Below are 26,752 nucleotides of genomic sequence, written 5' to 3'. Positions count from 1 at the left end.
GTCTTGAATGTCTAGAGGTATCTGAACCTGATCTTCAGTGCACACTGCTCTCCACAGAAGTTAATAACCTTTCCCATGGGGCTTCACATTACACCCCAAATCCTTAAAGGCGGAACACTGAGGTTTATAATCTTCTGGATCAGCCTGTTTAAAAATCTATGCTTTATCTCACAATACACTGTTTAAATATACAAACTAGATTTCAAGACTGAAGTGGGAAATTGCTGAAAGGAGCAGCACTCACGTATACTACTGGAATCTCAGCAATAAATCTCTCCAAGAGAAAGCAACAAAAGATTTTAAACTGCTACATGGAATTCGCACAGTGACTGACAAGAGTGATTAAGCAAGTTTTGCTAGACATCAGCCAAAAAAACAAACAATACATGAAATGAGGGAAGTGGCTCAGTTAAGCAGTCATTAAACTGCATATGACAAATGGCGCAGAAAAAGCCTGTGGATTACATTATCCATTGAAAATGTTCCTCTTAGCAACACTACATGGACTTAGAAACAATTGTTTTTAAAGAAACAATTCAGATAGCTCAAATTAAAATTAAAAACATGCTGCTGTTTTGAAAACTTTCTGGGTTTTGCTACTTACTTATACACCACTTACTGCTCTGGCATGAAGCTAAGTGAGAAGATGAAATGAATGTTGATGTAACAGACTAGTAAACTAATTTAAGGATTCACTGCAACCATTATACCATACAGAAACAATATTGCAACACAGAAGCTTTTACTTTACATTACTATTCTTTGCATGGGTCTCAAGAGCAACATGAATCCCAATTAAACTATCTGCAGTCTATAGAAGTCTGAACAAAAATATAATGTAGATACCTGGCTACCAAGAACATAAACCTTAATCTCTGGTTTTAGAATAATTAGATAGAACTCCCTTTTAAACTGATTAAAGTACAGACATTTCTCTTTAAACTCCTAACCCCTCCTTCCTATCCTCAGTAACATGAAAGAGTGCTTAACTAGTGAGGCAGATAAGCAGCCCCCCTAGTCCTTTCTTGAAGCCACACATAAAATCCAAATTGATGTATTGTTACTATCAATGTTATCAATTACAAACTCCTTTGCAGCAATATTATTTCATTAATACACTGCTGTTGTGAAGTCTGTATGTCTATTACTGCTGCTTAAGATGTGTAGAATAAAATTCTGCAGTCCACATTTTTGGAAAATAAGGATTCATATACAGAAATATATGAATACAGTTAGGAGTTTTTATATGAATAAAAAAGTTAGGAAACACTGTGCTTTTGCAAGCATTAGCTTCAGATCTCAGGTACCACTGGGTTTACCATCTGGTATCCCTCACTGCATTCAGCTCCTAATATCACCGCTAACATAGGCAAGCGACTATACTTCAGAAGGACTGATAAAATAATGAAGAGTCCTTTAATCTACAGGAAACCATTGTAGTCAATTTATAAGAAATATTGCATCCCTTTGTAGGATGTGTAATTATTTTCTATTAATCATGTGCTATAAAGCTACATTATGTGGTTATTCTGTTATCACTAGAAAGAGGCCTGCAGTCAGCTCCTGACAATGTTAGGTAATTACTAACACAAAGCTTCTTTCTCCTTATGTAGAAACGCTATCAAGATCCAGAGGTGCTGTGATGCTCGCTGTATGAAAATAACTCTCCAAAGAAATTCAATAACTGCAAAATGAATTGCTCCAAGGCAAATAGAGGGATAGGAGAGGGGGGCAGGGCCAGATCCAGCCGCCTTGCAATGAGGAGAATGCACAAGTGTGCGGCCACGCTCTGCCATGTGACAGGGAGCACATTTGCCATACCAGGCAATGTTAGCGGGGCCAGGGGGAGGAGGGGGCCACCACAACCCCTCCCCCAGAAGACAAGCACCAGGGCAATGGAATATATTATGCCAAATAATATGAAACAACAACCTTAACAAATGACCAAACGCTTTCTAAGCTACTTCTGCATTTCCACTGTCATAGAGGGGATTATTTTTTTTCCCCCAGCAGAAATTTATTAACCAAAGTGAAGCAATTTCAAAGGACAGGAAGGAACAGGTTATGATTTAACATTTAACATGCTAGCAAAACACTCTCTGTACAGCATGCTAGATAGCGGGGGGTAAAAATCCCATCAGGGTTTACAGGCTCCTTAAATGCTCTGAACTGAACACACTGTGAGCAAATGCTTCTCCTTGTCCCCATCCCACCCATTTCACTGCACTGATGTCTAGGTACCCATGACTTCAGGAGACACTGATCATAAAAGCTTTTGTACTTGGGGAAAACACAGTAGTTAGCAATACACTCCCTGTTTCCTACAAATATTGTTAAATGCAAGATTTTACTCCTCTACAGAAGAGAATTTTGATATTTTGACATATAAAAAGAGAAAAATATTATACTTGAGGATTTCCAAAGCAGTTGCTACCTTTAGAACAGTTCCTCTGCCTATATGAGATTCTTCAGATGCTTTGTACCATATAAAGTTCTACTGACTTCAGCAAAAGTTGAGAACATCTAGTTCTTGTGCAATTAGTCTCCATTGTTAAATACATACAGTATGTTTTTTCCTGTTTGTGGTGTGGGATTTTCTATTTGTTTGGTTTTAAAAAAGAGTTGCTGAAAATTATCATTGTGTTTCAATGCCTTGAAGAAAAATATGGAGTTGTATTTTAAAAAGCACAACTGAAGTATGTGAATTCAAGATTTTTCTCCTTCCTTCTCCTAGTGTAAGGAATACTAACTTATGGGCCAAATACCTGCAAACTTTAAAACTGAAAAGCAAAATGTATCTATAGCCTTGCTTGGGATTAAAATAAGTAACCTTTTACTATCAAGCTAAATATGTGTCAGCAGCAGGGATAAATTTTTTGCAAGAACATCCTAGGGTGCAATTTTTGGCAAGATAATATTTTAAAACATCTCAAATTCATCCAGGAGATTCATACTAGCTAAAAAGTTTTAGAACTTCCTTTGGTGTAATTGTTGAATGATACACTATCAACCAGGGAGCAGTTTTGGCACAGAACCGCATTTTCTCTAAAAGCAGAGAATGATAAATGTCTTACATAACTGAATGAGACTTCTTCACAGGTAGTAGAGTTGTTTTAAGACAGCAATAAAATGGTCATCTTTAAAAATATAAGCGCCAGATTTATTGTATGGTTGCAATATTAGGTTTTATTTCCCACAATGACATGAGAGAAAATATACAGCAATTAAAGATTTCCAATATATATCACAGTAAGCAGATTGAGTTCTGAACCAAAACTGCCCCCAGAAAACACCCTGGAACAATAGAAAGGCCATTTTATTTTTCATTAGATGACATGTGGCCAACTTTTTTTCTAATCTGCTAGGTAAAGGCTTACATATTATCAGTGTGCAAACCAACAGAGCTAGAGTCACTTTGCATTAGTTTTAACCAACCTTCTGTTTAAAGGCCTTCACTATTGTCTTCAGACATGAACTTACTGTTCTTGCACCCCCACTTGTAAAGATTAAAACAAAAAAAGCCAGGAAACAGGTAATATACAACTGAGTGTTGCATTTTAGTTTTGATCAGAAGTATCCCACTGAAGTGAGTATCCCAAAGCTCCCACCTTCCCCGCACTGGCTCCCTTTGCAGAGCCATCAGCCTCAGAGCACACACACTACATTTATTTCAGATGCAGCTAAAATGGAAGATGCACTTGAACATGCTCCAACCATTAATGTATTCTCATTCCACAAAACCAGGCTAGACCTTGTTGGACATCAAACAGCTTTGAAAAAGCATGGTGTGGACACCAGGGCTCAAGCACTAAGTGTTTCACTCTGCAAATCTGCTCCTGTTGGTACTCCCTATTTGCTAGAAGAGCCATAGGCAGTACGGCCACGGAATAGAAATTACGGATCTCAGTATGATCACACAGAAAACAACCTGACAAAATAAAACACTCAGGATTTTAGTATGTCTTTCATATCTTTTGGAAAAAATACCAAATAAATACATTTTATTAAGATTATACAGATAGTGAACAAAATGTTCACAGTGATTCTGAAACAGCTGCCTGGTTAAGTTGCATATTTATTTTATAAGCAGTAACCTGAGCTGTGGAGATTCTTTGTTTGGCTTTTTGCTAGGCAAAAAATACAGGTTGAGATGTGAGCATTTTAACATTAATTGTATTGAAAGAACAAAAATCTGCCACAGATGAAACATACAACCACTGAATAAAGGGTAATCTAAGCACCAAGTTAACATTCTACTTTCATGAAAAATTCTGGAGCATAAGGTTGTCATAGATGAGTTTTCCATGAATCATAAATACCAGAGTGAGCAGCACTAGTGTGCAATGAAATAATAACAATTAAGGAGAATTCCAGTTTAAGATATAATTTCTGATTTTGAAGTCTTTGCTATTTTAATACAAATATAAATAGGAAATATAACAAATTAGCTTATTGTTAAGTAATGTCAGTAGTTCTACTAAGCAGGTGCCCACTAACATATCAAGGTAAATTTTCACTATTTCTTGCATTTGGCTGATGAAACTATGGAACTTTGTAACACAAAACATACACCTGAAGCAAACAAACAGTACTGCAAGTACTGCACTTGAATAAATTGTGCATATAAAACTTAGGGAAGAAATAGAGCTACCTCTATCCACAGTTATCTTTGTTTCTGGGAATTGATTTCTTGAGTAGAGCTATGGAAGATTTATAAAAATGATTGCTATACCATGGTCTGTTTTCCCATTTATCACGTGGGCTTGAAAGCAAATGCAAGCCCATAAATGAGCAGGAGTTAAGAGCAATCATCCTTTTAGAAAATAGGACTACAAATTATTGCTTTTCTAACAGTCAATATTAACTAAGAAATGTTATTAACAAGTCTTTTTATCAGTACACTATATTTTTTATTACAAAATGGAATAAGGGTATATAGTTTTCTGAAAGTTCACGTTATTCATACCATAAGTCGTTATTTGTAGCATGAGTGATAAAAGCCACTTGAATATTCAAGAATATTATAAATTAAAGTAATAGTAATAGTATGAGTATATCTGTACAGATACATTGATCAATTAATCTGAAAGGTTAACTACATTTTTAAATCAAGTTAACAAGTACTATTGTGATAGTTCTGTTAATTCTGCTCAGATTAAAACCTCAACTTTTGAGGGAAACTAGGTAGAAAAACCTAGAAAAAAGTTGCAAGCCTTTTGGGGATTTTTGTAAAAACCCACAGGACTGACACAAAAGCCACAACTGACACAAATATTTAGAAAATAGTTTAAATAATTTTGAATACACTTTTAAAACAAGAAAAACACGCTTTTCTCCAGTGACTGCACTACTCGGGCATAGGTACCTCTGTTGTCAGAGTATGAGCTCATGCTCATTGCAATAACACTGAGTTTTGATGCTCAAGTAAAAGCAAATTCTGGGGAACTGTCTTTTCATAATACTTAGCCATTTTAGGAAGTAAACACTGCCAAACTGAAACCATGCTCATTAGTCTAAAAGACATTTACTTAGAAACTTATACGTAACATATTGCTCCTCTTGCTTTATTTAAATTCTGTAAATGCCCAAATTTGCTAAACTGGTTCATAATTACTTCTCTTATGCTAATGATCTAATTTCTTGGAAACAAATAGTTGCTTTCCCCCTAATTTCTAAACAGGTATGAGAAAAGCTGGTAAAAATATAATGCTTTGGCATAACTGTTGCTGGAAGAGATGAATATCTATCTTACCACGTTCATCAGAGCAGGCTAAACCATTTATATTTCACTGTAAAACAAAGAACTATTACACGTTGCACAAATATGCTTGATATTTTGTTAATGCTTCACCCTTCCTACTATAACATGGCTATACCCGTACTTACTTCCTTATCAGCAAAATGTGATTTTCAAGAGTAATGTTCCTGGCTGACATATGATAGAAAGGCAATAAAGCCACAGCTAGGTTCAGCTGAAGCTGAATTTATGACACCATTTTGGATGCATACACATCGGCCCCCTGTCAGTACCTGCATCTCTCATTTTCAACCACTAGATGGTGTGAAAAAATAAAAAAAATGCCTAGGATTCCTGCCGACTGCCACAAAATCCAAGTATTAATGAAGTGGATTAGGAAATATTTTAGAAGAAAAGTCTTGACCCATTTCAGGATGGTTAGGCTCACTTTTCCTTTGGTTCTATTTTCACTTAAGGGACAAAGAGCTCATAACTGATTAGACCTTGAAACTGAATCAAGTGGAGGGTTAAGACAGATAATTCTCTGGCACTTTCCCCTCCAAGGACCCTAAATTCCAAGCTGACAATAGTGGCCAACACTCATTTTTCTGAAAAAGCTGTAACAATTTTTAAGCGAAACACAGCTGAATTTTCTGGGCTGTATTTTGGAGCAGAAATCATTCCCATAGAGAGAGGCTCTATATATCTGGAGCAGCAGCAAGCCTGCTTCAAGGACCAATTACGGATTAATCACGGCATGGCAACAGGACAGTTGATATACAGAGGACAGCTTAAGCTACTGTTTTTCTATTTCGCTCCATTTTTTAAATGAAATTCCTCACTCTTTTAGGGAAGGAGTAGCAGACTATTTTTTTCACCTACAAGCTGAAGATTAAGATTTTATAGTCCCCATAATGTACCCGAAGAGCACAACCCACAAAGAGGCCAAACTCGTATGGTGGAATCCATTCGCTCATGGGCTTTTTGGGGGGAGCGAGAGGGGGAAGGGGTGGTTATTTTCAATTAGTACAATTCTTCAGTGCTGAATAACTGCTTGAAAGTTTGCCCAATCCACAAGCTTTATTCAGCCTTTAGTAATGCAATTCAGTTATTAGTTTAAGTGACAATGAAACACCTCAAAAGATATACATGGTCAAATTAATATTAGTAATACATCTTCTATATTTTTATATAGGACTATCCTTCTATCTATAAATCTTAAATTTATTTAAAACAGAAGCTGTTACATTTATTATCCAGAAATGTAGTTAAAGGTATCACAGAAGATTTAAAGCAATTGTGACAAAACTTAATTTGAAACTAGGACAAACAGATGCCTTTAGCTTTCATGCACCTACTTGTGTATTTCAGTGACCTACAATATTTTTTGTAGTAACTACACGGAGCAGTAATTAGATAGACATACACTTTAAAAAGTAGTTTTTTTCAATGAGAACTTTAAAAGCTCAGCTTTTTTTCTAATATGTGGGGAAAAGAGCAACTTCCTCTGATTAATTGTTCAGAAGTAGACTTCAATGGGCCATGAGATATATATTTTACCAGAGGTTTTGTTTTTGTTGGGGAGGTCAAGGAAAAATCTGAAAATTGACCAACATTAACATAGACTAAAATTTCATGGCTTTACTGTTTAGTGCCAATTCAGATGAGAGAAATTATATTTCTCTTTTTTTTTTTTGCAAACAGAAATGTAGTAAAAAATGCCCAAATCTGTCAGAGCAAACAAATCTGGAATCTGAGCTCTCAGAACAATAACAATGTACATACAAAGATGAAAGCATTGTTCAAAAAAACAAACCATTTTCCAGCAAGATCCCAAAAAAGCCAGAATCAGCAGAGTCAGGAATATAAAACAGGAAACAAAACACATAATATACAAGATAACTTAAAATTCTACAAGGTTAACTTCTACAAGCAGAAAGTACATTGTCTCCTGTTAAGTCGGTTAACAAATGGTAGCCAAGATTTAACAAGCAAATAAACATGCTTTAAAGTTAATTCCTGTTACATGGCTATGTTTTAATTGTGATTATAGTTCATTTGACAAAATAATTAATTGCAGTGAGTATCTGATTGCAAACAAAGGACCTGAAAGGGAGTGCCAATTTCCCCCCACAGAACTGTGGGAATGTGCCCTTGTGCCATGGCTCTCTTTTTATAACCATGTAGCCCCAGTAGTGTCTCATACCTTGCTGATAATGTAGATAACGTCACCACGTTTAAATGTCAACTCATCAGTTTCATCTCCTGTGCAGTCCCACAAACCTTGGTAGAAATTGGCATAATCTATATTTTCACTATCTGCAAAGAAAACAGCATCTAATTATAAAACCATCAAGACTGAGGATAACACAAGTTACTCTTTAAATCTCCAGATAGTACAAAGCAATTTATTAGCACACATTTCTTATTCCTCTTTTCAGAAACAGCCCCTTCCTGCCATGAAACCAAGTGAAAAATAAGTTTAATGTGCAGCCCTTCACTGGCAAGTTGCATCACTGAGAGACAAGTAGCTACAGGTTTTCAAAGCATTTTTCAAAGCTGCAACTTAAAGCAGCTATTTTTCCTCTACCAGTATATTTCTAGCAAGCCACATATGTATCCCAACTTGAAACTGATAAAACTGCTAGAATATAATTAATAATGATCAGTGAAAAGAAGCTAAAGTATTTTATAAAACACTCCCTCTTTCTCCTGTTCCAACAAAATTATATAGCTTCTCTGAGAACCTGTGAGATAATCCTTGATTCTTTCTTCTGAAATATTGGAGAACTTGGAAACTGTTGCTGAAGCTGCATTTCAAAAATATTTGTGTCAGCTCCAATTTAGGACATTAAGCCCTGCCTAAATGTGCAACTACACTACAGTCATAAACTCATCCTTCTAACAGCATAAGCACAATGGATGTGCTGTGTTCAAGCTGCCATACAGACCATTAACTGATTGATTATTTAGCACTCTTTGCTCTGTAATATGGCAATAACACAGTAATAAATGCTTTGTCATACATTTACAATACAGAGAACATCTATTGAAACACAGTGCTCACACACAGTTAAATACACTGGGTGCTTCTGTTGCACTGCAAACTATTTCCTGTTTTTAATTCCATGAGAATGGAGTGTGATGAGTTAATGCAAAAAGAATGTAAGCAATACCACTAAGATGACCGGTTACATTATGTATACACTAACCAGACAGAATGTATATGTACTAATAATTTACATCACTGGAAAGCTATCTTCTAATTCTGATAACATAAATATCACTGAACTGGCTGGATCAAGGCTGTCATCTTAGTTTTGTTATATGATCCTTGAACTGCAGGCTTGCTGGTTATTCCAACATACACCAGTTACATTTGCATGTCATTAGCACTCTACACCATTATTTATAGTTTAGAATTTAACCATGATTGGTTCATTTTATTTAAAAAAAATCCTGCTAAAATATCAAGTATCAGGAGATAGAAAGCATCACACTATAAAAGAATAGAGGTATTCAACTTGTGTTCTTCTCCATTTTGGCAAATACTTAGATTTGAATTTTAATATGCTCTGTATGAGCAAGAAGAGCTTGTTTTCTCTTTCTCCATTTCAGCCTGTGTTCTGTGCTGTCTTGTTTGGGTGGCAATATTGTCATAAGGCTAAATATTCACAACCTTCAATTCAAAGCTGCTATGCCAGTTACCCACCATTTAGTTTTCCATAAACCAGTGATTACAAGCTATGACTTGCTGTGCAGCACTAGGGGGCGTTCTCGCTGCCAGGGCCCAAAATCATCTGTCCTCACCCCAAAAGCAACAATTGATACCCATATGAAAGCTCACAATCATTCAGAAATAAGAGATTTGGTTATTTTAAAAAGCACAGACATAATAATTTCAGCATGAAGGCATAATCCGTTTGAAATGTTGCACCTCCAAATTTTGGCCCTTCCTACTTTTCACCTCACTTCATTATTCACCAATTTAGCATTAGACAATTATAAACAGTAACACAGGTGAGCACGAAACTGTGATAAATCAGAATCAGAATCTTTCCTTGGTCATTTCTTACTGTACTGATCACATTTCCCAACTCTGTGTCATAAACAATAACGTAAGTCCACATGAGAAAAAAAAATAAGCTATTTTGTTTTATATCCCACCTCTCAAATCTTTCATCAGTTGGCTTATTGATTTTGTTTAAAACAAATTAATCAGGACTTTTACTTCTTCAGAACATCACTGAAAGAAATCATGACTTTTCACAATGACCTTTACCACTTTGAGCTCTGCTCTTACCTTTGTGTGCCTGAAGTAACTCTTGCTAACACTAAAGTAAGTAGCAACAGAAGAGACCCAACAGAGGGTGAAACATGTCTCTCCACTGATGTTCATCATGAGTTTTAAAGTGGAAAGCAACTCAATTAATAATGTCAACACACTGGAAAGATGCATTTTAAAATATGCTTATTGCAACAGTGCAGATACTGACCAAAAGACGAACCATGGCTCTGTGCCCTCATTTGTGAATTCAACATAAGATAGGGTTGTTTAAATCAGAAAGCCATATTTTTCAGAAAAAATATATACCAGTATACCAGGAGCATAGAAACAAAACACATGGAAAGAAAGTGGCGGTCCAAGTTCGTGAACAACTCTGCTGATCTTTCAAGAAGTGTAAATTTCAAATCTGAAATCCCCTCTCAAGACCACCAGCACAAGTTTCTCCAAACTCTATAATGGCAACTACCTATAAATAAAAGACAATTGTAAATGTAACTTCAGACTTTATACACCTAAAGTGAAAAAGGCTTCATGACATGATTCATAGTGCTTACAAACACAGGTGTAGAACGAAGAAGAACAAAAAAACAAAAAAGGCTGCAAAAACCTCTGCAAAATGCAAGGCCACTAATTCTTACTTTGGTCCCTTTCAATCTGAGACCTTGATAAATTTCCTTTTATTGCCTCTGAAGAATGGTATAAAACAAAACCAGGAGGTCTGAGTAAAGCAATTTGGTATTTATATGGCAATGAAATAATGTGAAGTTTCTTAAACATATGTAGTACCTGAAAACAGTTGGATTTAGCATCAAGAACTTACATGTCCATTACAGTATAAATTCAAAAGGTATTGATTTACTGATTTTACTCTGTTACAATTACACTCTATTCTCAAACACCTTAAAATGTCGTGTGCCTTAAAAATACTCTGATGACATAATTGCTAAACTGAAGTGTGTTCTGTTTTGAAGGTGTGGTCATTTGGCCAGAAATACAAATAAGACATGATAATAAACATTAAGTGTGCAGTTGAGAGCAGAAAGCAGTTTGGTTTTACCTACCCACTGCTTTAAGACTACCAGTTCCAAGACATGGGTGAGTAGGATTTTGGAAAGGTTGTTTCTCCAGAAAATATTTCTTTCATTCCAGGACAGCTACCTGGATGACCTCCTATCCAATAATGTCCAGTACTCTTCCTGAAAGAATTCCTTATGGTTTATTTCTGCCATCTCTGCTTTTCCAGTAACAGAAGTAGGAACAATGGATATTTTTGTTCAATATACTGATGAAAACACTTTAGAGTTATTTTGACAGATCAAAAGGCAATGGCTGCCAGCCTCTCTGACAGTAGTCTCAGACTGCTTATTTCACTGAAAAATACTGGCATCTGACAATACATGCTTGAAGAAAGAAAGGTGAACAGTTCAGGTAAAACCAAAAAAAATCTGACAAATATACCACTCAAGCATGCATCTCAAATATTAGAGTATTTAAAACTTAGGAATGCCCATGGATTACTCAAGGGGGAAAAATTATAATAATATTCTAACAGCAAAACAGACAGAAAAGAAGAACCAAACCACAACTTGAAAAACAGATTAATAGCACATATTTCTGAGGGATTTCAGTGTGCTGTGCCACTGCAGCCTAAGCCAATCTAACTGCAGGTTGTTTAATTTCTGCCCCCTACATTGTGAGGATTTTTGCAGTTCCCATGTCTGAGCACAGACGTGACAGAACACTAAACTGACCAAAACAAAAGCATGAATTACAACCTAAATATGAAAATGCACTACATAAAATATTAGGATAAATGTGAATGTGCCTGATTTCCCTCAGTCATCCAAATCCTACTATGGTAGTGACTTAGAGCCAGTAGTTTTATTATCTGCTTGCACATTCCTTGTGGAATGAAGGAATACATGTGAAAGTTTTCCATTCACAGCTGTGGTCCACTGCCTAGTATATTAAAGAGTTTGCCATTGTGACTCATGTTCCTCAACTCTTGGTAAGATTTTTCGAAAGTTCATAGTGTCAGATTTGAAGATTACTTAATAACATTTGAAAAAGACAAACTGTAGCCCCTTTTGGTAATGATGTGCTCAATATTTACCATTGTGAAGGCTTAAAAATGGAGGAAAAGTTGAAGTTCAAAATTAATGCTACCAGAATGTGTGTCTTACACAAGTGATCTAGACTCTCAGATTTGATTCTCAATCACCAAACAAGACAAGCCCTGTTAAAGAATCCAGTTATTTGTTAGCTTTGATGATGTCCTAAACTTCAAAAAATACCAGTTACTTGCCCTTTATCCCACAGACCAGAAAAGTTACAAAATAAGGGAAAACAGTGTAGTGTATTTTTTTGGATTCAGGCTCTAATCTATTCCAAGATGTTCAGTTTAATCTTTTTCAGTACCCTTCTTCTGTTCCTTAGTTACCCTAAAATCAACATATTTACACTGATAAAGCAAAAAAAAAAGACACTTACTGAAATAGTGATTGTGGAAATGATAATGGCTTGACAGTCATAACAAAAAAGACCCACCAAGCCATATTATATAACTGAAATTCTTCAGTGCTTTGGTATTTTTAAATTATTAGGTCACTAGCAATTAATGCAAAGCTATCCAGCAGCAAGAGTCAGAACCAAGAACAACAGGATAAAAAGAACTCAAGTCTGAAAGTTAATTGAAGTAGAAATATGTTAGGGCAAGAAAAGAGTAGGGAAAAAAAAGAAAATGTTTTTGCACTAATCAGCTTGAACTCACTGACAATTTCCAGAATATTTTCTGTGAGTTCAGGTTTATTAAAACTAGGCAATAAATTAAACTTAAGAATGTATGTGCTGTTTGTGTGGAAAGTCATAAAATATTCTCAAGTCATGTCAGGTATTTATGATGTGACGCCTATCAGAAATACCCATCTCAACTCAGCCCTAAAAGTCAAACAAATTTCCAGTGTTAAATAGTGAACTGTGTAAGATCAAATCACAAAACCATTGCTTGAAATGAACCTGATGTCTGGGGGGAACTGCTATGGCATTATCAATGACATTACACAAATACTAATAAGACTGATAAGGCTGTTCTCATAGCAATTAAAATTTTTCAAAAATGGACATGCTAAGGTTTTGGTGTTTTAAAAGTATGATCAATTAGAACTTCAGGAAGGTACATTAGTGAAAAAAAAATGCTCTTGGCAACTTTATAATTGGATTGACCCCACGCTCCATTATGACAACACACTCTTATAATTACAGTAATGTCTAAATGAGTACTAAATATTAAGGCTGTAATGAGTCATGTTGTTTTACACATGTTTTTAGCAGAGCACAATGCTAACAGCATCTGATGGCTTGGCTCTTGTTTCCTTTCCAAGAAAAGCAACCCAAAACTCCTCACAGCAACCTGTTCCTGGCTTTCCTGTACAGGTCAGGAAATCAGGCCTCTGTTTCCTCTCCACATGTTGCAACAGGAAGAGCACTGCAGAGCTACTTCCTAAAGGAACTCTTCTTGCCCACCCATTCCTTGACAGCCCTGAAAGAATTATGTGTATTATGTACGATGGGGGAAGGAGAGCCAGATTGCATGTCAGTGCAGGTCACAGTTACAATGCAGCAGATCTCAGAAAGGTGTAAGGTCTGATAAGAGGCAAGTCTTCTCTACTTGCTCTGTCAAATCACCAACAGTTTATCTAAAGGTCTGTGCCCTTGAAGCACAAAAATATATTGTTTTTAAGCATAACTGGAAATACCTTTCTATCAAGAAAAGTTGTCTGCCTGTGTGACTTTACATGGTGCATGCAGTTATTTTTCCAGTCCCAGAGATAATTAGCACAAGGGCGCTTTGCCAAGCTAAAGCTGAGAGAATATCCTTCACAGCCTTTCTGAGCATTTGTGTCCTTTTCCAATTTTTATGCTGCTGTCACTGGACTCTGGCATTTCTTACCCGATTCATTTGCTTTCTCTGGTAATCATATGCAATGAAGATATGCATGGCCAACATTTAAACAGGCTGCAGATCAATTAGTGGTCTTAAGTTTATCTGATTTTTATCAAAGAAGACAGAGCTTTGGGTCGATTGTCAGAGCCTGTGTCAAGTTGACCTTTTCAGAGACGTCTACATTGCCAGTCCCTTGGGCAACTTGTTGTCCCCTGTTAGTCTCTGAATGGCAGAAGTCTGTTCTGCTCAAGCACAAAGTATACACAGATGTCTATATTACATTCTTATAGGTTTGACAGCAACTGCATGTTGTATCTATAAACTGTCCTTTAGCAGTGACACTTCCTCAATGATGATAAGCTAATTTATGCAACTAAATCTCCTTTGTGCAGAAATGAAAGCTAATTGAGTCATTACAAAGTAATTCAGGAAGGAATACCTTGTATAAATTGGCTTACTTTATAAATCCTTCTCAAGTGGTTTTCATGCATCCTAAGTGGTGCTTAAGCAGTTTTGCTGCCATCATATACCCGGGTAAAAAGGACAGCTTTACAGAGCTATAAAAACATTATTTTAAAACAGCAAATGGAAAAGAAAATAAAATAAAGGTAAAAAGAAAGTGTATAAACATAAAGAGGAAAGATTTTAATTACCTGAAACAGTGGTAACTTCCTCCTGGCTCTCATTGCTTGGCATTTCAGGTTTTGAAGAAAGACGTTCTTCTGCAAAAGACACATAACTGCAAATGAAATTCTGAAGGGTCACCTCAGCTGACAGGAATTACAGCCCACATCAGCCTGAAAAACACACTCTATATTTCCAGATTGTAAGCCTTGTTTACTATTTTGCACTTATACAGAAGTTGGGACATTGTTTTTTCTGTGGTTTCCGCCATCCATCCAAACACTCCAGAGCCTTCTTTCAAAATCTCAGTTGTGAACATCTGTTTCCCTTTTCCCTCTGGTCTGAATGCAGTCATATAGAGCTGCAGTTCTGCAGATTTTCAGTCATTCCGAGAAAATTAGAATGAGGGTCCTCTTCTGCTGCACACATTTATTGCCAGAAAAGGATACAGAAAAGGAACCCAAGGTGTGAAAAAGTATCCCCAGCCCAAGCGATAACTCAGAGAGCAGTATGCAACGAAGGCAGATGACACCTTCAACGTTGTCCTACAGACACAGCAGCTCAACACCTGCATGATGGAACACAGCCACTACAGATACCATGCCCTTCACTGCTCCTGCCCACTGTGCCTGACCATGGTTTTAAGCAAGCCAGACTCTATCAAATGACTTAGTGCAAGTTTAGGAGACAAGAAAGGAAAAAATCTGGCAGTGATCAGCTCTAAAGCATGTTTGCTGCCTAGCAGGCTTGGAACACTGAAATCCCCAGGCAATTTCAAAAGATGTGCTCCATACTCCCTGCCTGGCACAGACATCAGACTCTCTCATGTCCAGACCCTCACTTGAGTAAATCCACACTCCACTCAGTACAGGGACACCAGATCTGCTCCTGGCATTTCCCAGTCAAAAATTCTGTTAATGATGTAAAAAAAGGAGAACAAACTTTTAGCAGAACCCTATCTTTAGGTTCATAAGGAAGTAGAAACAAATTTATATTGGAATTTCCAGTATATCAAAACTGACAAGGCTGCTGTACTGAATGAGGAAATAGTATATTAATAAACTGACTTTTCAAACATGAATTGGACTTTTAATATATTTAAAATATCTGGCTTTGCTGCTCATCACATCTTAGATAGACAGTCAAGCTTCTTTCTAAGATACACATTTCAGCAACTAATTTTGATATTCTACTAATGACAGACAACAGATAAAGCATTCACAGTGTTTAAAATGTTCCTCATTGTGCAACTCCTATGTAATTGCTCATTTACTTTGACAAAGAGTGAATTTTATATCAAGAGTTCAAAGGATTTTTTAGCCTTGTAAAAATTTAATCTAGCCACAGACTGTTCCTGCAAACATTAAAGCAGATGTTTAAAGCACAAGAGTAGACCTGTTGGAATGAGTATGCATAATTTCTTATATAATAAGATTCACTCTACAAAGAGCTTTGAAATTCTGCCTTACTAAGCCAGCAAGATCTTTTATTCTTGAATCTTGACTAGTTAAAAATCTGGTCAAGATGAATATAAATTATTTTTTAAGCCAAGTTAAGGAGGGAAGAACAGGGAAAAAAATCCTAGCAACAGAACAGGAGAAATCTGAAGCTGTAGTACACACAAACCACTCTAAACTATGTACTGCATTCATATGTTCAAATGTATTCCCCTACTTGGCATGAAGATTTATCACACATTTCCAAATATGCTCATCTGTTTATTTTAAGAACTCACAATTGGAGTATAAATGGCAAAAATAAATCCCTGTGTGCTGCCCAGAGCACTAGGAGGCACTGTCATTCTGTGGGTTCCTTACCATGGTTACACCCATCACAGGGAGTAGTACCCCAGTATCAGTCACATTTTCTAGAATCGCTCCCTTTTTCCAGAAAAAAATACACCTTCACCCAATACATACAGTATTATTATATTCTTTCATTAAACAGATGTCGATATTACATGTTACTGAATGTTTGGACTAAATCAGTTGCTGTGTTGAATGTCCTATGGATTTTAACTCTATCACTTGTCATGGTCATCAGATTAGTTTAAACTGACTGACACTAGTAGAGGGTATCTCAACTAAAGTAAAGCAGCAACAGAGGTTTGAAGAGACTTTTTTGTAAGGTACAGCTGAATACATGTAGACTGCATTGTGATTTCACAGAAAGTATTTAGAATATATGTATTTTTCTGAAAAAAATATTTCCTAGAAACAAGAGTTGACCAGATCCACATCTGAAGATATGAAAATACCCAAATCAAAGCTCTTTGAATTCCAAAAGGTGCCAAATTCAAGCAAAACCTCACCATATTTGCATACTGGTTTGGTCTCAACCATCTCCATTTATCCCACCTTGCTTTACACTACAGAGTTCTCACAGAGAGGACAAAGTTTCAGGTAGAATTAGACTGGAAGAGGCACTCCAGACGCATGCTGGACGTGGTCCAGCTGCTAATGGGCATTCAGTCCATGGTACCAGGCTGAAGTGACTCCACAGGAAACCTCCTCTGAAACATGCACAACAAACATCAAGTCCTTGGCACAAACCTCTGCTTTATGAATCTGCTGAAAATGGTTCACACTATTTGCTAATGCAGTCATGCTCAGAGTGAAGAAGTTGTAGCAGGGTAGCTTGGCTTAGGGTAGTAAAAAAGAACCTGTGGCTCTTAACTCATGTTTTCTGGTGTTACGGCCTGAAGCAGTAACTATGTGCAGGCAGTGTCCTTTAAACACAGCAATCTCTATTACATCAGGAATTACAGCTGCAGTCTGATGCAACATGCGTAACTTTTTGTTGCAACATGGCAGAGAGTCAAAAGACAAAAAATGAAATTTAAAAATACAATAGAAATACTTCTGGGTTTTTTTATATACTATGTATAAGAAGTCATGCATACCTTTAAAGTAATCTCTTCCAGTTTTTCCTCTGTACACCTTCTTCACCCCATCACTATCACTGCAGAGAGAAAATACTCTTCTCCACCTTCTCACTATGTCAAAATGAGACTAATTTACACTAATCAAACCAATGAACTCTTCCAGGACTGTAGAACCTAAGAACCCCCGAGATACAGATTATATTCCATACTGTGCTGATACTTAGAGACCTTAACAGCAACGGACCGGCAAAATTCTTGTAACAATGCAACAAGGAACTAACCATATTTGTTAAACTTTTGTTTCAGTTAGTCCATGAAGGTCGTTGAAAATACTTTACTTATTCAATTTGCAGTTTGAAGAAAAAACAGAAAAATAATCACCCAATCACATATTATTTTACCATCCACAAAATTGTAAAAGTGAACCACACTTGCTGAGGTTTTTTGCATGAATCCATTATTTTTTTTCTTCCAATTTCTTTTTCTTAAGGGAGGAAGGAAAAAAGATTGGACTATTTGAGTATGAAATGGATAAGCGTTTGGCTCGAACAGTGCATTCCTCCAATGGAATGTGGTATTTCCATGATAAACATGCATAAATTTAGCAGTTTCCTCTACTAACATGTTACCTAACCATTTTTTTACATTAGATTCTAATTTAATGCCATTATTATTTGGTATTCTACTACCTTCTAGTTTCTGACACATTATCATTGCGCGATACTAGTTTACACCTTGAATAATCCCAGTTTGTGAGTTAATATATTCTATTCAATGCTTTGATTACAGTAAACAAAACCAGCTCAGCTATGCAGCAAAATCTACCAAGCCACACAGATGGTTATAAGCTTTTCATTGTGTGGTTTCCATAGCAATCATATTGCAAATCTGGAAGCTTCTTGCAAATAAGCAGCTTGTATTTACATGCCTCTCGGCTGCAGCATGGAACACAACAACAAGTGAAGTTATTATTCCAATCACATATTGTTAGCAACGTGACTGGAAGATGTTTTGATCAGTTCAGATAAAAAGTACTGCAGTGAACTAATTTTTTATCTATTTCATAATGATACAAGCAATCACACACTTGTAATGCACATTCATGTCTCTTCATTTGAAATCTCGCTGTACTGACAGAAGGTTATAAGCATACAAACAAGTCTTGTAAGATAGACCCCCCACAAAAAAAATTGATTATTAGACAATCAATTTAAAAAACTACACAGTGTCTTTACTGTTGTACTTGTCAGGAAGGACAGATGCATGCAAAAAACTAGATGTGTACATGAACTCTGCTGACACAGAGTATCACAGGTCTATACTGTTTAGCCCAAGAAAAAGTAAAAGAAATAATGGCATGGTAACAACAAGAGTCTTACTCCTCCACACTGTTCTTTTGCTATCAAATAATGACTCTGCAGAAATGCGAACAAGAACCTTCAAACCCAAATAAATGCTTACCATGGGAAAGAGTCAAGACCTTCTCTCTCCAGAATTTGTAATTTTATTAATTGACCCATTCCCCACAACAGATGGATTATTACTCTAATAAGGAACATAAATCAACCCAGCTACATAATTTTTTTTAAAAAATAGCAAGAATTGGCTTTTTAAAAAACAAGAGTATTTGTTCAGAGAAACATTTAATATTTCCAGAGAAGCAGCAATAAATGCACAAAATTTAAGAACAAGATTGCTTATATAATTTGGCCAAACTGATCATCTGCTAGCATTTGTGGTGAGGGCTAGTCACCATCTGGGTCAAAGGAATAAGTATTAATTCCCTGTTTTATGCAAGGCCAGCAAATTTCTTTTCCTGAGGTTAGTGCACCTCAGCCTTGGGGATGAGGTCCTCTGCAGCATTCTCACCTGTACAGGTCTGTACACTCCACTCAAACTCTTACACTTTTTTAGCCTAAGTAGCTTCATAGAAAATCTAGTAGGCTTACTTGCCTTGGTGTGTGTATTTATAATGGCAGGGATTTTAATTTCTGGTGTCTTCTTTTAGAGTCCACATCCACCCATTATATATGAGAGAGATCTCTCTGTACCAAGAGATCTTCCAATGCAATTAGCAAAACTCCAACTTTAATAATCTCCCAATATTCCCAAAGATCCGTTCCTTTCCCCCGGCTCCTCTGGGACATGGCAGATTACTGGAAGTTTTACACACAGCTTCTTGACATTTCACCTCACCCTGCATTCCTCCTAGCAGTCTGGTGTACTCTGTAAACAACAGAACAGTTTGGAAAAGGCTGCTGAAGGTGCTATTGTCTAAGCCATGGTGTGAGTTCTTGTGAGCAGCAGAGAGGGGGAGACACACTCTTGTTTTATTAAAGCTCCACCTGACTGTACAATAGTACATGGTTTGAGAATGAAAATGCCTCCAGGACAGTGAGAGAAGTGGGAAACAAGTCAGATGCCAGAGAAGAGATTCTAAATGTGAAAACTTCCTACCATGACAGAAGAGAGGACATTTTATTGCTACTTCATTGGGTCACAGTGACTTAACCACCCAACAGCTCAAACAAAAGAAGTTATATTCCTGCATGGCAAACTTTGATTTCCACAACACAAGCAGAATGATAGGAACAGGTCACCCAAAACCAGGCTAAACGCTGGGATTGCAGAAAAGATGACATCAACATATGTCAGCAGAAGTAGAAGTTGCATCTGACCAAACGGTCATCATTGCATTGAGAAATATGATGGGAAACAGGCAATAAGAATTGTACTCAAAAAGAATACAGAAAGAGATCTCTGGGCTATGAACAATATAAAAATACATCTTAAAGAAAAATAATATGCATACCAAGATGCTTCATCAGTTATTATCAAAACTGAGGTTATCATCAGTTTTAGTTGATGATAATCCATGCCAATTCGTAATCCAAGTTTCTTATGCCACATGTGATCTAAGTCTGATTCCAAGATGAAGGCAAAAGGTTTTATTCAAATACAGGACCATCTAAACTGGATGGGACCTCCAACTAACACTTTTTGCACAAGTTTTAACCAGCTCTTTGAAAACAACCATTATCTAAATTCTAAAGTAAGGTTAAATATACACACCACTCTTGCCAACCAATAGAAGTCTGCTAATAATATTAACAATGTTCTGACTTCTCAATGGCTTTGATTAAGTAGCACTGGCTTTACAAAGTAAAAAAGCTAGAATAACAAATTACTGTGGGAGAGATGGGATCTGTGGAAATTGCTCAGTCTAACACCCTGCTCTAACTCAGAAAGTTAGATCAGGTTTCTAGGAAACAGCATTTGGCCTCTTTTGCTATTCCACACTAAACTGGTCAGCAGCACTTTAAAAGGACCTGTGCACTTTAATAGCTCACGTGTGACACAGCTGAAGCTAATGACATTCTAGAACAGGATTAGCTCAAATTACTCAGTTTTGTCCAGATCTTGCCAAGTCTCCAGATGTGAGATTTCCTGTATTCTTTGAGAATTCCTGCACTTTTTTTCCCCTCAGCTGCACTCCTTGTGTCTTTAAAAGATGCTACTGTGCACCACTGTTACTCCCAGTTGTTTAAGCAATCTGAATAACTAAAGCAGCTGGCTCAGCTAAAAGTGAAGCACTGCCTCCTGTTGAGAAGACCTTGGGAAAGTTACCTCATCATCCTCACAGAAAAGGTTAGTACATGTTGTTGTAAATTAACTCAGGAGCATTGCTGCAAGAGAAGGAAAATGACATGGGAGTACTGGGATGTCACTTAAGACATTTTCAGGAGAAAAAAGCTCTCTCAAAACAACCTTTCTGTAGCACCACCCAGAGAATCTTAGCATATATAATTGTCTGGCTTAACCAAAACACAGATACAACATCCCCTTCCTAAGAAAAGTACTATGGAGTTACAGCATTTGCTAAACTAAAGAGTAAAGTAAACTAAAAAATTCCCAGTCCCACTGAAGGACAAATGGCAAATGCACTTTATGGCTGTTATTCTCTGGTGTTGAACAGAATAACGTTGTTTGGATCATATAACTATTGCTATGAAAAATAATAACAGAGAAAAGTAGCAGAGAGAAATGAGTACATTTGGAAAACTGCTTGAGGGGGGAAAAAAAGTATCTCTTTCTAAATAAATTTGTGAAAAAGACACCACGTTTCTCCTATATTACCCCACACATAGCCATCCACATGAACTATAGCAGCACAATGCATTAAAAAATCATGTTTTTAAAAGCTGGAAGATTTTTTGGCCTCTCACTATTTTACTGGAAAAAACAAGCAATATGATCAAAGAACATATCTCTGGAGGAAAAACAGCTACTCTAACACACATCAAAAAAACCCCTCATCATTTATGGCAAGGTCGTCCACAGCTGCTGCAAAGTGGGTCGTCTCACTCTACAATGCAGCCTTTTAACAATCTTCACTAAATCCAGGAGAATGCTTTGCTTTACTTACCTTTTCTACCTGCTGAGACCTGAATATATGCCAACATCTTTCCTCTTTCTTTTTCTTTCCTCTCCTCAAGTATGCCAGTACCTTTGCTTGCCTGCCTTTGCCCCATTCTGCAGTCACACCCAATATCTTCTTCAGACCCCACAATTTTGTATATTTACCAAACACAGAAATTGTTAGTATGAAAGTTGCTGTTTCCAGGGCTTCATGAGGCCCTTCAGATTTTAAGAAAAAATTGTCAAAATGGAACAAAAAATATTCTCAGAAACCTGAATGACTGAACAGAATATATTCACTGGGACAACTGAATAATCCACAGAGGTGCAGGCAATTCCCAGTTCTAGTTATGAATATATTAAGATTTCATGAACTCAGCTTGGAGCTGAGCTTGGAGCTCTCCTTGCAAATAAGCAATCTTCAGTCATGTTTTGAGTGACAGCTCAATTCAACTTAGTTGGCCACTTCCCTACACTAGTCTTCCAAACAAATAATTGAAAATCTCTGATTAAAACCAAACCAAACACAATCTTCTCAATCTTTTTACATACTCTACATTCTCTCTCTCTCGGTTTTTCTTTTTGTTTGTTTGTTTGTTTGTTTTTGGGTTTTTTTGCGAGGGGTGGGACATAGATGCAAGAGAATTAAGAGTTTGTCAATTCGAAGCTAAAGGAAAAAAATTGCTAGTCTGACAGAACTAGGAGGAAGAGAAACATGTCAAATCTCAGTTACACCAATAGCAAGTTTTGGAGGAGAGGAACTAGAAAAAAGGCAGAAAAAGCAGGAATACCTACCAGGGAAGACCATTTAGAATGCCTAATTTTGGAATATTAACATTTATTTGACCAAATTATCTAATTATTATTAATAAAATTCAATTTAAATATGCCAAAGTGCAATGTGCACTGCATAGAAATAAGGGATGGGTTTTGCACTGACCTTTTAATTTTCTCATGAAGAAAGACCTGATAATAGTAATTCTTCTCAAGAGAAAAGATAAAGGTCACCACAAGCAAGTTCATTGTGGATATGCACGCAATGATTATAATGAAGAATAAAAGAAATTACAGGAATCCACTTCCAGAAACTCTTTCATTGATTTCCCATTTTCATATTCACAGACGCTTTGTATTTACAGATAAAGATAAATCCCCCACTATTTGGGGGATTTTTTTTTTTTTTGGTCAGAAATCAAGTATTTATCTAATCCTATATACTGAGTGAACTGGTCAGAATATATTAAACTCAGAAATCAAAAAATTGTTTGATGGGCCATCGAAGAAGGTGAAAATTTCATGACTTCAAAATCCTGCTCAGAACAAATTCCTTAAGTTTTACTAGGTACTTTTTTAAATCTTACCTTTAGTTTTTTGATCAAGATATTAAGTAATAACTCCCACACCTGAACAGAGGCATCTCTGAAGATAAAGTTTCATGTTGAATTTCAGCAAAAGCACAATTTTGGCTCTACTTCTAATTTGTTCCTAAAGCCTAAATTTTGGCATACCAAACAGAAGCAGCAGGCATCCTACATAAATCTATACTTAAACATTTAAAGAAAGAATAAAATATTTTATGATACTACTCTTAACAGGTCTCAATAATGTAGAGGAAAAGCTTTTGGGTTTTAATGTTTCTACATGCTCATCCAATTTTTTAGCTGATTAACAAAAAATGCTCCTTTCTCTGTTCCCCATCACCCTAGCAAAAAAATAGTTGCAATTACTGGACAGAATGCAAATCAGTTTCTCAAAGGGACAAAACAAACAACAATTTTTAAGTTTATTCCATGGTTCTATTGTAGGTTCATAGGAATCTGTGCTAAAGATTGCTGGCCTAAATATGTGTGGCATGTACATAAGAATCTTCTTCTAAATGTAATAATGATTTATATGAATTCACTGTAACTAAAATAAATTTGTTTGTTCTCTCAACCTGTAATAGCTCTTAGCTATGTAAATAGTTTAAGTGTTCAACATGACATTTTATAAACCTTATTATTAAAATGTTTCACTAAAATAAATGTGGTGGCTATTAAAATCTACACAGAAAATATAAATAGTTCCCAATGTAAATACATTTAACAATCAAATATTCAATTAACTAATCTATACTGTATAACTCTGTACTACAGTGTTATTTGACAACCATGTACAGCAGTAATATTTCTCAAGCTTAAATTTATATGATCGAAAAAGTCTGTAAATGTCAAGTAAAGTTTCTCATAATCATTGATCAGCAGCAAGTCTTAAATTTAAAAGCCATTTCTGAAAACTACATATTCGTAATTGTGACAAATGGACTTGACATAAAATTTACATACATACAATTCATAAAGCATCTTGCTTAAACCACATAATATCCTATAATAATCTGCAAGGTTAATGTATTCAAATTTATAGTATGATTCCTGAACTTACTCAGAAAAGGGACAAAAGGCAAGGCATAGCTCACTTCAGCGAAAGGAAACACAATACAGTTGTTGGCATGTTTCCACAAGCGAAGTCTGGCTCCCAGATGCTTCTCTTGTAACTCTTTAAAAACATTATACCAGGACAGTTTTGCATTCCCTGTGTTGATCACTAACTGCACACTGACAAAAAGAAATTCAGCACTTTTCACTCTTTGGGTATTTTCATTAAAAATAACAAACCCACACTACTGCTACTGTTTATGGCCCAGGCCATTAAATGAAATTATATCAACTATGCTAAATCCTTTCTTCAACTAAAATGATGAAATGAAGTGAAAATGTTATTGCTATGATTCACTAGTATCAGGTCAAATCAGAAATATGCAGAAAATCATAGTTGCAGTGCAGACCGTTTACATGTATCACATTTTGGATAACATTTCCATATTAATCTCTACAAATACTATCCCATTCTTCGATTCTCATACGTTAGGTCCATACTGGGATCGGCCAGTCTGGATGTTGGATCTTACTAGCCCTACACACCACAAACCACAATGCACCTCAGAGAGAAGAGACAGGACACTGGGATATGGCAATGGCTCAGAAGCAGGAGATGACAACTGCTCCCCAGGCAGCTCCCCAGGTCAGTGTGGGATGGGCATGCAGTTGTATCTCAAAAGAACCCATGGCTTCTGGAGTCCCGTACTACTAAAATTCACTCAGGGACAGTATTTTCAGATGGCCAGAGACACAATGGTAGTATTTTCTTAGGTTAATTTCTCCATTTTGAAGATAGCTGGAAGAAAAGTGAGTAGCAAACTAAAAGGAAGAGATATAAACAGAAGGATTTATGCTGATGCATTTCTTAAGGCTGAAGAAATCAAATCAGATGTTTGTAACTACAGTAAGAGAATGATTAATTCAGCCTTTAGAGCCCACCTTGCTGGGTCTTACTTGAGAATTCAGTTGTACAAATTATGGTTCTTTAATAGCTACCTTGTGGAAACCAGAAAAGTGGAGAAGCGATAGCCTGAGGCACCATATAACCTCTGGTTGCCCGTTTCTCAAAAAACTCTATCTAACGGTTTTAATAGCCTGATACGCAGTCATTCATCACAAATTCAAAAAATTAAGGTTCTTTGATCTATCTATACAGTACTTATCACATTTATACCCAAGCACTAGAATGGGTCCAATATTTATTTCTATTTTCATAAATATACTTAATACAATTGACATTTTACTTTGAACTTGCTAAACTGCAGCAACTCCTCAAATTTATGCTTAATAAACTATCTCACATAACAAGACATTTTCTCTGAATACTTGCATTAAGTGTATTGCACTGCTTCTTAATTAGATAAAAACAGTGTCACCACTTTGCTTTCAAAAGAAAATACTTTTAGTCCACAATCCATTGAAGACATGCATGCATAACAAAGCTTTGTTCACATTTAACATGAAACCAGCTGTCAGAGACAGGGTCAACATGGAAAAAACTATGATACAGATAAAATTTGTGTGATTTTTTTCTTGCCAGGATGACAAGTTTTTCTGAGACAGGATTCTATCTCTTAATACCAATCAGTTTCTGTCACATACTGTTTACATCAGATTGGTTTTACAAATCAATAGAATCATTGTTTAATGCTGGGACATAGAAAATAGAATAAAAATTACTGACCAGTGCCTGCAATAAAACATCTTTCCATAAGTAAATTCATTTCACTAAGTTGTGAGCTAATTAGTCTTTGAAGGAGTTCTTTAAACAGAAAAGTATGATTAAAAATACTTCCGTTATACTGCCTTCTAATTTTAAGCATGTAAGTTTTAAAATGCCACTAGACAATAGTTTACTTAGTGGTGTATTTTTTGTTGGCTTTGGATTGGTTTGGCTTTTTGGTCTGATTGGATTTTAGAGTACTTCTCTTTTAAAATCTGAAATACATAAATAAAATTCAGCATTTGCTTACATTTGTGACACTTCGATAAGTACAGGCCTTCCAATGTAAATTCCTTCGATTTATTCTGACAGTTGACCACAACATCAGGAAGATCACTTCTATTTTCTCCATTTGTAAATTCTGAAATCTATGAAGCCTGAAACACCTGAAAACTATGAAGTCTCTCATGCAGTTCTAAGAGAGGAGAATAAATATCTATACTTAATAGCACACACTTTGCATTTACTGTAGATACTGTAATTGACTGCTTTGAATCTCACAACTGACCAAATTTTCTGCAGCAGAGGTATATCACTGAATAAAATATAAAGAATATTATTCCAAGAGTATTTATCAGTGGACAAACCCACCCTGAGTCCAGTCAGTCAATATACCTCTCACATGCAAATGAGACTGAATATGAATACCAGTTATTATTCCACTTTTATGGGCCTCCTCACTTTTGCAAACACGTGTGTGATGAGGGAGCAGAGGGT

General features: G+C 36.2%; 1 protein-coding gene across 1 annotated transcript in view; it reads right to left on the bottom strand.

Annotated features, from left to right (window-relative positions):
• SKAP2 (src kinase associated phosphoprotein 2) overlaps positions 1-26,752 on the bottom strand; it is a 118,906-nt gene that overhangs the window by 4,485 nt on the left and 87,669 nt on the right. Inside the window, exons 10-11 of the mRNA XM_063410165.1 lie at positions 14,622-14,690; positions 7,944-8,056 (exon numbers count right to left, since the gene is read on the bottom strand). Coding sequence (XP_063266235.1) covers positions 7,944-8,056; positions 14,622-14,690 — 182 coding nt within the window. The remainder of the gene's footprint in view (positions 1-7,943; positions 8,057-14,621; positions 14,691-26,752) is intronic.

Source organism: Prinia subflava, chromosome 1 (assembly GCF_021018805.1).
Source record: "Prinia subflava isolate CZ2003 ecotype Zambia chromosome 1, Cam_Psub_1.2, whole genome shotgun sequence".
Taxonomy (NCBI): domain Eukaryota; kingdom Metazoa; phylum Chordata; class Aves; order Passeriformes; family Cisticolidae; genus Prinia; species Prinia subflava.
Note: the sequence above shows the minus strand (reverse complement) of the source record. Positions and strands in the feature narration are given on the sequence as shown.